Source organism: Musa acuminata, chromosome BXJ2-1, assembly GCF_036884655.1.
Source record: "Musa acuminata AAA Group cultivar baxijiao chromosome BXJ2-1, Cavendish_Baxijiao_AAA, whole genome shotgun sequence".
In the NCBI taxonomy this organism is placed as follows: Eukaryota; Viridiplantae; Streptophyta; class Magnoliopsida; order Zingiberales; family Musaceae; genus Musa; species Musa acuminata.
In genome coordinates, this window is record NC_088338.1 from 78,360 (window position 1) to 93,415 (window position 15,056).

The 15,056-nt window shown below is 41.5% G+C and overlaps 2 protein-coding genes across 5 annotated transcripts; both read left to right on the forward strand.

Moving 5' to 3' along the window:
- The first annotated feature begins 183 nt into the window (after positions 1-183).
- Positions 184-1,982, forward strand: LOC135598278 (anaphase-promoting complex subunit 11). Of its 4 annotated transcripts, none has more exons than XM_065091813.1 (2): positions 184-343; positions 1,463-1,982. In XM_065091813.1, the coding sequence occupies exon 2, from the start codon at positions 1,471-1,473 to the stop codon at positions 1,723-1,725; it is 255 nt and encodes an 84-aa protein (XP_064947885.1). In that variant the 5' UTR covers positions 184-343; positions 1,463-1,470; the 3' UTR covers positions 1,726-1,982. The 4 variants fall into 4 exon arrangements, with proteins under 4 accessions (XP_064947885.1, XP_064947886.1, XP_064947888.1 ...); XM_065091814.1 differs by having other exon boundaries at positions 226-439; XM_065091816.1 differs by lacking the exon at positions 184-343 and adding an exon at positions 363-476.
- Positions 1,983-9,538: 7,556 nt separating this feature from the next.
- Positions 9,539-13,544, forward strand: LOC103968855 (small ribosomal subunit protein RACK1z). Its single transcript, XM_009382228.3, has 2 exons — positions 9,539-10,589; positions 13,208-13,544. Exons 1-2 carry the CDS (start codon positions 9,717-9,719, stop codon positions 13,304-13,306), a joined length of 972 nt encoding a protein of 323 aa, XP_009380503.2. The 5' UTR covers positions 9,539-9,716; the 3' UTR covers positions 13,307-13,544.
- Positions 13,545-15,056: the final 1,512 nt, after the last annotated feature.

Genomic DNA, 15,056 nt, shown 5'->3' on the forward strand with positions numbered 1-15,056 from the left:
TATTATATTTTCTGGAAATAACATATATTTATTCCATTAATATTCAAAACTCTATTCATCAAAATCGAATCGAACATCGTGGCTCGAACCAGTAATAGATTTGATCAGATCATGGCTCGGTCCACTTTGGTTTGGTCGAACCGAAAAACTAATTGATTTGACCAGATCAAATGCTAAAAGCCAATTCATTTGATCAGATCATGTCAAGTCATAGTAACCCCGTCACCCTTCTCTGTCTCGAAACCCTAATCCCCGAACGTCTCCTCCTCCTCCTCCCAGTCGGGTGAAAGGCGGCCGACGACCGACGACCGGCGTTCGTGCGCAAGGCGGCCACTTCCCCTCAGTGCGTCTCTCTCTCTCTCTCTCTCTGCTGGCGGTGCAGCATCCCTCTCTCTTCTCTCTCCCCCGGCGGTGCAGTCCCCCTCTCTCTCCCCCGACGGTGCAGCAAACCTCTCTTTCGTCTCTCTCTCCCCGCGGTGCAGTCTCCCTCTCTTCCCGCGGTGCTGCATCCCTCTCTCTTCTCTCTTCCCCGGTGGTGTCTCTCTCACGGCGTTACAGCATCTCTCTCTCTCTCTCTCTCTCTTAGGGTAGGATGAGATTTGCAAATACGCTCTTCAATGATATTTCATAAAACAAGATTAGGTAATTTGTGGATCTAATGGCAAGATTTAGAGGCCTTATAGATAGATAACTTTTGATTGATCCCATCTCAGGTGTGCAGCCTTCGTCAAAAAGAACTACAAGTCAAACAAAAACAGGGAAGAGCTTTGAGAATCAATTTATTTTTTTAGTTGTTTAGTGAGCCTGGAGAGCAGTACATGGTCCAATTTCTTTTGTCTCTTGATGTTAAATGAAGCCTTCACATGTTAAACTTCATGAATGACTTGTAGTTTTTAGCTCGATGAAAACATAATAAATCCTTTCTGTTTCAAAATAGATGCAATCACTAAGAACTGCCTATTTGCTTATTCTTGTGAGAGTTCTGTGGAAGAATCTTTTATTTCTTAAGAAAGGTTTCATAAGCTGATGGCAAATGCACTTGTTAAAGATCCTACTAGAGTGAAGATGTTCTTGAATGTTGGGGGCAGGTGCTTCTAATAGTATTGTTTGAAGTATCATCACTGCCCTTTCTGCTGTTGATCTTGTTAGGTTTCCTTCACTATATTTTGCAGATGCTACCATTGTTTTCATTTCTGAAGTTGTTTGAGTAGTCTAGATATACTTATAGTAATATGTTATGGTGGCTGATTTGATTCTCGACACGAGGTTATTGATTCAAATTTTTGCAGTTATATCTTGCATTTAACATAAGGTATACAAGATTATGTTTCTGTTTTTCGTATACAATGTGTTGGAGCCATTTTGGTTCTCAGGAAAGCTGCTTAGAATCATCTTTATATTGCACTCTATCGATACGCTTTGAATAAGCAAAAGCTAAAATGACCATGGTTTTCTTCCTCAGTAAACCTGATGAAGGTCAAAATACTGAAGTGGCATGCTGTGGCTTCGTGGACATGGGATGCTCAGGATGAAACATGCGGGATCTGCAGAATGGCGTTTGATGGTTGCTGCCCAGACTGTAAATTCCCGGGTGACGATTGCCCACTGATCTGGGGTGCCTGTAATCATGCTTTCCATCTGCATTGTATTCTCAAATGGGTTAACTCGCAGACCCCTCAGCCGCATTGCCCTATGTGTCGCAGGGAGTGGCAGTTTAAAGCTTAATCCTCATCTTAGTTCATAGGATCAGTTGTTTGTGGATTGTTCTGAGGTTGCATTGCCGCTCCGCCAAGAGACATCCTTGGTACTCGAGGTTTTGGGAGTTGTCCCTGATGTTTCTTCTGAACTTGAATCATCAATCAACGTGTTATGTTAGTTTGTAGTAAGGCAATATATCTGAAGCTTTCTGTGAGGAACTTGTAATATGTGACTATGGTGTACTGTTCCAGCATTATTGATAGAAGGGAGACCTTTTAGCTCTATGAGAAACGCTTACTCTCTTCTGCATTCTTTCCATCTTACTCAATTCTCTCTATTATGTCATTGCTTATATTCTTTGATCCTTCATCTTTGTCTAAGCAAGGTTGTAACTCTTGTCTGCAGGGAATTTAAGTGGAAGAAATGAGGGTCATCGATCAGAAGAACTTCTTTTCACAGAAAGAAGCTAATGCAAGGGCTTGTGTATCCAAATCGGCATTGTGAGAACAGCAGGTGTGTAATGGTTTGGTGTTCAAGATTCAAACTGTTCTCTTGCTTGATCTATCTGTTTCCTTTTGGTGAATGATCGAATCCCTTTTTGTGATGATCTTCCTAGTTCACCCAAAAAAAGAAAGTTCAGCAAAGAGAAAATTAAGAATTTGAAAATACTACAATAATATGTTATTTTTAGGGTTAGAAATTTAACATTTCAAGCCAAGAAAAAGGGGGAAAAGAGGAAAACTTTGGCAATTGCCAATTGCCTAATGATTATGACTACCATCTAAGCTTGTTTTGTAATTTTATTTATTATTATTAGTTGTTTATTTGTTCTTACTTGGAAGTCCATTTGCATCAGCACTGGCGTCATCATGGTGAGCTTCTCGATAACAAAGTGCCAATGTGTGCGACGCTGTACGAGTAAAAGAACCCGTCGCAACATAAAACAAATCTGTATGGAGCAAATTGATCGTTTTCTCATCGAATCCAACGCGGATGCATCTACCTACGGCGATCAGGACAATAACCGGTAATGGTAAACCCAGCAGACTGCATATGAATCAAAGTCACAAGCAATGCAAATGCAATCAAAAGAATTTTATTACCAGTAATTTTATCATTACTATCTTCGTTATTAATATCATTATCATTACCATTATTATTATTTGTTATATATCCTCCACGTGATGTACAAGAATGAGACAAAAAATACTTTTATTGGTTCGTTCGCTTAGTATGGGTTCTCTTCATCATTATCATCTACATAGAAAAAAAATATCAAATTGAGATTGTTAAATATAGTTAAAAGCTATCTCTCATGATGGTAGGGAGTATATCATCATATAATCAACACATAATCATTACGTGAAGTCCTCGATGGGGGGAAGAGATCCAAGTCACTTTGAGTCATCTACTCGCATGGATAAGAGTCCAAAGTAGGTTCAAGGTAGGCAGCATAAGGTTGTCCCCCCCCCCCCCCCCCCCCGTTGTCGCCCATATGAACAAGAGGCCAAGAGAGGACCATTGGAGGCGATTAAAGGTTACCTCGTAGAATATTTCATATTCCATCTTTTTATAACTAAGTATAAAAGCTCGTCTTCAACACGATGAGTAAGGGGTTAACTTTTTTTTTTAGTACTTGTATTTGTACTCATAGACCTCAAATTACTAACTTGTGTGACAAAGGAATCAGGTCTAAAAATCTCTTTTGACCTCAGTCTTTGTGTAACTGGCACCTCGAGAGTTTAGTGTTTTCATCTCGGAAGCACCTTGGGCAACCATATGTATACAGGTTCAGACTACATTGGGCTGATCTGGGCATCAATAACACCTTCCTGTAACATTTTTTGTGCTAGAAAGAGCACTCAATGTCATAGGAACAACCACCTGTCAATCCTCTCAATGAACGCTCAAACAAAAAAGCTTTGCCTCCGACTCACAGTACTTTCACCCAAGTCGATTAACAACCATCCTCTCCACACACTGGAGAATCCACCTCGATGCAAACTCAAATGCGTACTAGCGCCTATTCAACAATTTGGGTCTTTCACCTCCAGGGACAGCATTGGGCCACCTCTTTATCCCTGTTGAGGTGTTTTTAAACCTAACTTAGTAAGCACATATAATAACAAGCATGAGACAAGCCGCCGCTCTGATTTTGGCCCAATAGGCAACTCCACCAACTCAGCCATAATCCTCGACTCCATCACTATCGGCACTTGCCGAGATTTCCCAATATAATGTTGATATCTCAAGAGTGCTTGAGGCCCATTGAATCGTCAGTCGAGGGGGTACTTTGATCATCGATCATGAAAGTCAACAGATCATACCACTTTCACTCTTCCTCGCCTGAATTTAAAACTCAATCAACGGACTCGATGAAGGATTCCCTATGGATCTAACTACAGTAGATAGACCGAAATTTGAAGGAGATGCATCTATAGTTCCAACAATTAAAATGGGAGACGTTGGTCGACCCTACCTTAGGTCAGTTGTCATTCACCTAGAAAATCAAGGAGGAAGCGATTCTAACAAACTTTCATCTCGCATGCTTGAAGCAGTCAATGGTAGCATTGACTCGATGGAGCATATTACAGCGTTCTATGCCCAGATACCATTATATGGCACCTTGGACACCCTAAAGTATCATGCCTTCTCGATTAGGTTAAGAGGCTTAGCATGATAATTGTACGCTCTCTTGAAGTTATTTTCTATATGCTCCTTTGCCCAGTTGGTGAGGGAGTTCGAACTTCATATCCTCGAGAACTTATGCCCTTGGCCTTTAAGCGACAACACTCCTCAAACTCAAGTGGAGGGAAGAAGAAACACTCGTAGACTTAGTTTATATGCTTAGTTGATATGTTAGAAGTAGAAAATCATGACACCAAAGAATGTCACAACATAAAATAGTAGATTGAAGAGCTTATATTGTCACAAACTTAGCTGGTTCTGCCTAAGTCATATGATACCCTTGCGTGTCCGTCCGTAAAAGGTCAACCTCCTCGAAACCTCTTAGGGTCTCTTAAAGACTTACAAAAGATAAAATAGGTTAGAGAAAGCGTTTAACTTAGGATCTACAAGCAATCATTTCAGTAAACACTTGATAAACAATGCAAATTACAAATATGAACTTCACAAGAACTGAACAGTCGCATGACAAAAGGTCCAAGAAGGTCCACCACAAATCAAAATCTCCACAAGTGCCCATATGACACAATCTTCATTTACAAGCCTAAAACAGCCACTAAAGGTAACGAAAATGGGGTTGCCAAGCCTATTGTCAATCCTTTATATATAGTGCAAAACATAAACAAAAATGAAAGACACAAACATACATGAGTATTACATCGAACACCCTCTTTATAGTTTTATCCATGATATTCTCCTCCACTTGTTCCTTTGACGTCCTCGTCGAAGCCTTTGCGAACATTGCATCTTCTCGCCTTTGCTGAATCTTCAATCTTCTACTCCAACTACACCATGCCTCTTGGCTCCCAACTACTCTCCACCATTATTGTTGAGTAATCCAACTTTGATTCGCCATACTACTTCAACTTGTCAATAACTCTGACTCTAGTATGAGATCGACTGAGTTATGTTAATCCTTATTAGATGAACGAAAAGGCCATCCTTGTTATGCCCTAGTCTCTCAAATGTCTCATGTCGCTTGAACTGGATAGATGCATGTTAGAGCTTTAACGAATATTGCATCACAAACTTTAAAGTTTTTGGGGTCTTTCCTCTATAAAATTCGTCCATCCATTCTTTTTCCATTTAGTTATCACTTCCAAGTAGGTTCGTATCACTTTCATTTCGATTGACATTCTGTTGAAAATTGAAGCGAATAGTCTATTCTGAATAGCATCGATCATCATTGGTGAGGATTTGATAACTATTTGTCTCCCACTAAGTTTCTTCAAAGGGTCTCTAAACCTGTGCAGAGCTCCTCTACTAGATAAATAGGAGAACTGGGATACTCGATTTCGTTCATTCTCTTAAAAGTTGAGAAGGTAAAGGTTACTTAACTTCGCTTGCCTCCTCGAGGGTTGTATTATATGCATGAAGTTGATTACTAGCCTTCACCTACTCTTTGCTCACACTTCCAAAGCACTCAAAGTGTTTACACTCCTTGCGTTGAGTTAACTATTCTGATTTTCTTTCTTATTACCATCAAATTTCTAGAATGCAAGAAGTTTTGCTCAAAAAGAGCAAAATTTCACCCCAACTTGTAGTAAGTCTTTGATAGTTTTGATTGCCTCTGGGATTGTACCATCTTCTATATCATTTCTGTCGCCTACTCCTTTGAGTAGAAAAGGTATAGCACCACGTACTGCCTATTTCATTCCTTTGTTAAGCACTCTTGTATCGACCCGTAGTCCTTCACTTTCGGCTATTTTGACGAGAAGCTCGTTGATAATGGTCTTACAAAATTTCCTAGCCACTACCCTTCAACCTTGCCTCGGTACTTGGAGTTTGCCTCAGTATTCTCCTTGGTACTTGGAGTTTGCCTCTGTATTCTCCATCTTCTCCGCCCTTTCATGACTAACACTCTCTCTTTATAAGTGTAAGGGATCAATGACTCCATGAAAGTCTTACCTCTATGATATAATGACATTGTTATGCCCATGAAATTACTATCAATTGCCTCGCATTTGCATCTCTTTCTTCATGATCGGTAGATCTGCCTCTACAGTACTATGACACTCCAAGTCCACCTCTAGTCTAACCAACTCTTGTTTTAGGTAGTTAAGTCACTTTGGACTCGTCGTCACTTTTTTTCCCTTTTTGACTACCTGCTTCAATAACTTTATGTTCTCCAAGCAGTACCCCTTAGTCGATGGAAAAACAAACTGTAACTCTCATGCATGGCTTTCGCTATCATGTTTCAGGGCTCACGTCGATTATGTTCTCAGTTTATTTAGTAGCAACATTCGCTTACTCGGCCTTGTCCTCTAATTTGTCGAGCTCCCTTAAACGAATGTGAGCTCTGGAGCAATCTAACTCTCAACTCGCTCCAATCATACCTCTGTATGATCAAGTCTCCCCATGAGACTCATTGGTACTTGTATTTGGAATTCTCCCATAGTGATACATAGCCTCCATATATTGATAATCAAGGCTTTCATCCAATGTAAAATTTTATACATGCATGGAAGACCCGCCTTTATGGTATCATGGCGTTCACTCCTTAAATCCATAGCACTTTTTGTTATCGTGTCGTTCATCGAAATGGAGCTCCCACATTTGTATGCCAAGAGTTTCTATATATGCTTATCTCACTTTGATACCAATTGTCATAGACTTAGTTGTACGGCACAATTGAGTGTTCGTTCGCAAAGGGTCAACATCATTAAAATCTCTTATGATCTCTTAAGGACCTACAAAAGAGAAGATAAGTAGAGAAAACATTTAACTCAGGATTCACAAGCAACCATTTCAACAAGCACTTGATAGGTAATGTAAATTTCAAATATGAATTTCACAAGCTTTGAATGGTTGCATGACAAATGGTCTAAGAAGATCTACCGTAGACTAAAATCCCTACAAATGCCCACATAACACAACCTTCGCTTACAAGCCTAAAAACAACTACCAAAACCAATCAAAATGGGGATTCCAAGCCTACCGTCAGCCCTCTATATGTTATGTAAAGCATGAACAAATCATAAGACATAGATATACGTGAGTATTACATAGATATACGTGAGTATTAAATCGATTACTCTATTTATAGCTTTGTCCATGATAATATAGCGGTGAAACCTCATGTAGTTTTTAGAAAGTACCGACCTCACCCCAACCTCAAGAGCCGGTGCTGAAATAAATTGATGTCATCATTGGTGAACCTATCTTGGTGGGGGAACAACTCCTTGAATCATAAAGCTTATGTTCGAGCAACCATTTAAAAAAGCCAAGAACGAAAGGCGACTTAAACATAACTTCAAGGAAGAAAAGATAAAATCACTCAACCTAAATCATGATGATACTTTGGTGGTCTTTGTGAGTGATTAATGCCTAGATGAAGAGAGTTCTGACCGATATATGTAACTCTATTGACATCCTCTACTTTGATGCTTTTCGAAAACTTGAACCATCAACTAATGAATATACATAAATAACTTCTTCTTTGACGGAATTCACTCGTGATTCTACCTCCCCTCTTGGGATCGTGAACTTGCATGTTACATTCATAGACAAACTCTACTCCAAAACAATATTAACAAAGTTTATGATGGTGTATATCCCCTCTTTGTACATTGTAATCATAGGTCGACTAATACTGAATAACTTGAGGGCAATGGTATTGACTTACCATATGGTGATGAAATTCTCGATGAGGGCCAACATCTGTGAAGCAACCCAAGGAAACCACGCTAATGCTACCTAATGACAGTCTCCTACCGAAGAAAGTTTTACTTGAGGCACCACCTATAGACCCCCAAGACTTGGCCAAGTCCATCCTGTATCTCGAGCTACTGGAGTCGCTGATTAAAGTGCCCTTAGATAAAGCTCGAGCCTACCGAATTATTTAGGTTGGGACGACCCTTCCCAACGAGAGATAGGTGTAACTCATTAATTTTCTTCAGAAAATTATTAAGATATTTACGTGGTGACGAAGGGACATGCTAGGAATCAACCTAACTCAACATTATATGAACATTTCCTTCAAGACATGATCAAAGTAAAGACTTCATAAGTTTACTTCTGATCACCAATGAGTAATTAGTAAGGAGATAAATAAGTTGTTATTAGTAAGGTTCATTATAAACATTCAATACCTATAATGACTCGACGATATTATAAACTAAAGAATAAGAATTGAGTATATTAATCTCATTAAAACATGCCGAGAAAGCAGTTATCCCTTCCCTATGTTGACTAGTTGATTGATGCTAAAGCCATAGAGTATATGGTGCTGCTAATGCGGGAGTTGAAGAGATCACACATGAAACATAGGCCAATGATGGTTCCAACATAACTTAAATCAAATATTAATATAGTATATGTCAAGCGTAGTTTAACGGTGGCTTCACATTATATATATATATATATATATATATATATATATATATTCACTCCATCTACAAATGGCTCTAATATCAAACATCACGTCAAATATTACGATCCGATCATCTAGTTTTACCCATTTTCGATGTTTGAACACCACGAGGAGCCGGTCTCGCCGCAGTCGACGGGAGCGTTGAAGCGCACATAGCACGCCAAGAAGCCGTGCGACGCGTTTCCCTCGTCGCGCCGGCACGCCTCCTCGCGGATGTTCTCCTCAGCCGGCCGCCGGATCTTCGATCGCTGATCCTGGTGCTCATTACTGCCACATCTGCTGGCCTCAACGGAGGCAGGGTCGGAGGCAGTGTAGGAGGAGGAGACCGAGGACCCGCGGCGGCGGTGGCGGAGGATGAGGGGCGCTAGGGTTCCGAAGGCGGGGGGAGGGGCTTAACGTTCCGATTACTCTGGTATTGTCCTTGCAGGTGAGACGACGGTGGTGACTTGAGGAGGACAAAGACACAGAGGACGAAAAGGAGGCGGCTGCGGCGGCCATGATGGTGATAGAAGAGGCGACGTCCGCGCGATCGTCGACGCGGGAGTTTGTTGGCGGCTTGCGGCGGTTTGGGGATGACAGAGAACTTTGGGTGCTTTAAATTGAATTGGATTCGAATTTGGATTCGTATTCGGATTCAAAGATTGGAATCCGATCAAATCGACATCACACATCCATCGTCATTTTGGTTCGATTGAAATGGACATGACTATGCGGTTCTAGTTCGTCTCGGAACATTGAACCAGACCGGATTCCATTGGGCTTTTGTATAGCGGCTCGAACTCAATAACCTGGGGTTGAAGGCCTGGCTCGAGCAATTTGACAACCTCCTCTCGTGCAGCGTCCAAAACCCTAGCCGGTCCTCCCATATTTGAGGTCATCTCTGCTGATCGCCTCTTCTCACCCCCTCCTTTGACCCCTAGCAGCCGACGCCCTTGTCCTCCTCTCTGCCGCACATCCGAAGATGGTCGACACTCTGGTCCTCCGCGGCACGATGCGTGGCCACACCGACATGGTGACGGCCATCGCGGCCCCCATCGACAACTCTGACATGATTGTATCCTCCTCCCGGGACAAGTCCGTACTCGTGTGGCACCTCACCAAGGACGCCCCAGCCGCCTCCGCGGACGGGAGTGGCGTCGGCTCCTACGGCGTCCCCCGGCGGCGCCTGACCGGGCACTCCCACTTCGTCCAGGACGTGGTCCTCTCTTCCGATGGCCAATTTGCCCTCTCCGGTTCCTGGGACGGTGATCTCCGTCTCTGGGATCTCTCCACCGGTGTCACCACCCGCCGCTTCTTCGGCCACACCAAGGACGTTCTTTCCGTCGCCTTCTCTATCGACAATCGCCAGATCGTGTCTGCCTCCCGCGACGGCACCATCAAGCTCTGGAACACCCTCGGCGAGTGCAAGTACACCATCCAGGACGCCGATGCTCACACCAACTGGGTTAGCTGCGTCCGTTTCAGCCCCAACGCGTACCAGCCTACCATTGTTTCCGGCTCCTGGGACCGTACCGTCAAGGTCTGGAACTTGACCAACTGCAAGCTCCGATGCACACTCGCTGGCCACGCCGGCTCCGTCAACACGGTTGCCGTCAGCCCGGACGGCTCCCTTTGCGCCAGCGGTGGTAAGGATGGGGTCACGCTGCTCTGGGACCTCGCCGAGGGGAAGCGCCTCTACTCGCTTGATGCCGGGGCCATCATCCACTCCCTCTGTTTCAGTCCCAACCGATACTGGCTTTGCGCTGCCACTCAGGAGAGCGTGAAGATCTGGGATCTTGAGAGCAAGTCCATCGTGCAGGATCTCAAGCCTGAGATCACTACCACTAAGAATCAGGTAATCGGTTCATTTAGGTAGTGAATTAAAACAAATACATCAAATTCTGTTGATTCCAATGATGCAACTCTTATATTTGCGAGGGCCTCTGTAGAACCGGCCTTGTGCATGTACTGATAGGATTTCAGAATATTAGGTTCAACAAAGAACGATCTTTCTGCCACCATTTGATTTAAATTGGAAGCATAGTTACGGTCAATTTATCTTGCATTCAGTAAGATCATGACTAATTAGAGTTTTAGATGTGCTTTCCATGGGTCTTCTTCGCATCCAGTTCCAATTATCCTTTGATCATCATTATTTAGGACTATGGTATGCTAAGAAGTGATAAAATTGTATATGTATCACTTTCTATAACAGAAAACTTTGTTTTGATATATCTGAAATAATGACTTACTTTGTGCTCATTCTCCAAAAGTGTGTTCCTTAGCTATTAACTAGTTGCTAAGATGTTTGTTAGCTGTATTTCACTGAGACCATGCACATAAGATGCCAACATTGACATTTGAGGTCCCGATATCTTGACTGCACATGCCATCAAGATGTCCATTTCGGGATATTCTTGGAGTACTAGTTTGTTTAACATTATGTAATACCTGTATTAGTTAGGGGAACATAATGTAAACTGGATTATTGTAGTTTCTGTTTTTATCCCTCCTGCTGCACATTTATTTTTTTGGGATTGTGGCTCATGCTTTTTTTATTCTTGTTGCTATTTCTGTCAGTTGATATAACTGGGATTTCTTATATGGAATTTGTTATTTCTGTTTATTTAGAGTTTTTATGATCTGTAATTGTTGAAGAGTGTAATATTTATGCTCGTGAAACCAGGTAGCAACCGTTTAAAGCCTTTTAGACGTAAGGAATGGTCTAGAATAGGATTGATAGGCTTGGCTATGGCAAACTACATCCACGTAGGTGAAAAATAAGAAAATAAGCCTCTTAATTAGAGTACTTTTTTATTTTATTAAATATGGTAATCTTTTTGAAAATGAAGTTTCTTCTGAATTCTCTTGGATTAGTGTTACAATTTCATGAGAGTCAGTAAATCTTACAGTTCATAAGTGCTGCTTCATTCCATCAGCAGGCACATGGGATTTTAGATTTCTTAATTATTTAACAAATTTTATTGTGTATTAATCTGCTTATGATTTAAAGTTCTTTAATAATTAAATAATGTGATAGCAACTGATTTTCTTTTACATATGATGCAAATTTTTTTTTTTTTTCTGAAGCTCTTTGTTCACTTTGTTTTATTTGTCATTGTCTGGCAAGTGCTAAATTATCTTATTTCAATTGACCAGACTTGAAAATTTTCTCGTCATTATAACCAGTTCGATAATCTTAAATGATTTATATTGTCCTAAAACCTTTCAGAAGATGATGGTTTGTATCATCTCACAGCATAGGTAAACATATAGAAATTTTGCACATATTTCCAGAATCCAATGATTTATCTGACTTGCTCTAATTAATGGTCCTGTTATTTTGTCTATCAAATCAATCCCATATTATTTTCTTAAGTTTCATTTTTCTTAGGTACAGTTGAGGTTCTTTTTCATATAAAAGATCACTGCTCCCAGTATTTATTTTCGGTGGTAACCTGTAGATTGGCTTGTTTTATGGCTTAGGCTTGTTTAACGTATGGGTCTTGTTTGGTCTAATGTATTAACTGGGTGTTTTATAAAAGGTTCTGCACTTGTATCTTTGTAGATCCGCTTTTCAATGGATCTAATTTTATCTTGGATAGTGTCAACTAGTTGTTGTAGAACAATTATGACATATCCTTTGACCTTGAACCACCATGCTCTAACTAAATCAGATAGTATCTTCAGTGGCTTACATGTTGACCTTTTACATGTAAACAATTCTGCGGTCTGTTGTCATGCGATTTCTTTAGAAGTCATTGTATGACACCACCACACTTCTCTTCTGAAATCTTAGATTTAATCATCATGTTATATCACGAGAGTATCAGATTTGGGAAGAAGCAAGGTGTTCATCATATTAAATCCAGGATAATACGACTTCTTTTGTGGAATCTTCCATACTGAAAATTTGGATTTAGGTCATTGACATCCTCAAACCCCTCCCCTCATTTTGCAGGATCTCCGGATAAGAATCTGGAGCCTCCAAAGAGGGCATGGGATTTCTCAGAAAAATATGTAGTGGATGTTCATACAAACTATTCAATCTGTTAGTTGATTTAAAGTTGATTATAGTCATATTGAGTTAGGGAAGATTCCAGCATGTCCTGTTTTAGTTGGACATTCATTCAGTTTCATGATTTATTCATTTATTGTTGACGCATAGACTTTTGCAGCTTTATATCACATTTTTGACATTGACAAACCTAAGACTGCCTGTTCCAACTAAGTTGTATTTGTACAAGAGACGTCTTCCCAGCAATACTTGTCTTGCAGCTGCTGTAGGCAGTTGTGGTGACGTTTTTGCATGATTCGTTTTTATTTTCTGATAATTCTATATATATTTTGTTGTGCTTGGTGTTTTAATTGGCCAATCAAAGTCGAAAGCTTATGGATTTGAAATGTTTCATTCCAAAGAGTGTTGCCAGATAATTGACTCAAATCTATCCATGTTTCTCACTCTTTGCACAGATGTTATACTGCACAAGCTTGACTTGGAGTGCCGACGGTAGCACACTGTTCACCGGTTACACCGATGGAACCATCAGAGTTTGGGAGATACGCTACTAGCGGTGGACAGCCTACTCGGAGATGACTCTTGTGCCGCCACTATTCTTAGGTTTTAGTGTTCTAAGCAACTGTGACGCACACATTTCAGGTTATCTTATGTAGGTGTATGTTTTTGGACCTCTTTTTTTGTTTTTGGAGCTCTCTTTCTCTCTCTCTCTCTCTAGCGTGGTAGGAACGCTGCTTTTCGAACCATTGTCATTTTATTTGCCATTAGTAGCTATCTTTGCATTTTTCCCTTTGTTTTGATGGCATAAAGTAATGAGTTGTTGATAATGCTATCATAAATGTTTTGTCATTTTATTTGTTCTCTTAATTTTGATAGTATTGAAGTTTTTGAGTTGGTCCAATTAATAAAAGATTACATCACTTTTGATCCAATCACACATTAAGAGATTTAGATTAATTTACAAGATTCAGAGGGGATGAATTACTATTGAAACTGTTTAATGACTTTGAATCAATCGACGAAGTTGATAGGTGTCAATTATTCTATCTGTTCATTGCCCCTATCAAATGCCAAAGAGGGTACGGAATGAGTCTAACAATCGTTACATGCTGCTGCCGAGTGCCAAAGAGGGCTGTTTGGATTGGGTATCCACTCGATCCGATCCACCAGCACATGTCCGTCGTAATCTAATCTAGCCATGGCGGGTCGGCCGGCGTTGGTATTTCATGTCATCTTTTTGTCTGCACTCAAGCGGGGGAGTTGGTCCCCTCGACGTGTCATGAACAGCAGCAGCAGCAGCAGCATCTGCCACCCTCATCATGTGGTCTTTAGTTCATCCACGAAAAGATCGGCTCTCGGCAGACTCGTCTGCCTTTACGCAATGAAAAGACAGCATTTACCGGTCTATACGTTACGGCCTTTTCCTCTCTCGTTATTCCGATCTATACGACTTGTTTCCTTCAGTCCAACTCACATTTGGAACCTCCAACAGAAGAATAATAATCCATTTACATTGACTTGTAGCTGTTGCACAGTGTTCCTCCGGCATTCACACCTGACGATGTCATTCCCTCCCAGAGAAAGAACACAGAAGAGACATTAGCAGCGAGTTGGACAAGCAGTGGAATTCTTCACCGATGCATGCGAATTGTACAAACATTCATTTACAGAGACAGACATAGATCTAAACTACTCTTCTTCTCGTCTTCGTCTTCTTCTTCTTCTTCTTCTTCTTCTTCTTCTTCTTCCTTTCTCTCTGCCTTCTTCTGACTGTGTTCGCCCACAGCGGCGCTGCCAGCTTCGCCGCCCTCCATGAAGTCCTCCAACTCGAACTTAGGCCTCCAAACCGGAGCTGCTTCCGTCTTCATCCTCTTGATTCTGCTCGTCCTCAACGACTCTCTTATCGCTCTTATCTTTTCCAGCAAAGCGTAGAACTTGTCCACCTCCTCCTCCTCCTCTCGGCGGCTGCCTCCTCCTCCTGGAGGTGCAGTTGATGCCTGGCTCCCTCTCTTGCCTCTCTCGCTCCCTTGTTCCATCCTCCAGAATGGATGGATGGAGGTGATCGAGTTGAGACGAGATGGGAAGAGAGGAGGCGGCATGTTTCTTATAGAGACGCGTCCTCGTTGACGTTTTGTATCTCCTCGGCACTCTGCGCGTCTGAGTCAACCTCCGCGACGTGGGTCGTGCGCTTGCTCCTTCAGCTGGCGTAATCGTGATGACGTAGGGTGGACGCCGGACTGCGTCGGATACAATGTCAACTCATTCACTGTGTGATGTTAACTTGATGAGACCATTACACACAGG

Bases quoted from the DNA above. Each gene is read 5' to 3' on its own strand.
- LOC135598278 (XM_065091813.1), top strand. From the start codon at position 1,471: ATGAAGGTCAAAATACTGAAGTGGCATGCTGTGGCTTCGTGGACATGG.
- LOC103968855 (XM_009382228.3), top strand. From the start codon at position 9,717: ATGGTCGACACTCTGGTCCTCCGCGGCACGATGCGTGGCCACACCGAC. The intron at 10,590-13,207 runs GTAATCGGTTCA...CTCTTTGCACAG, and splicing joins TCACTACCACTAAGAATCAG to ATGTTATACTGCACAAGCTT.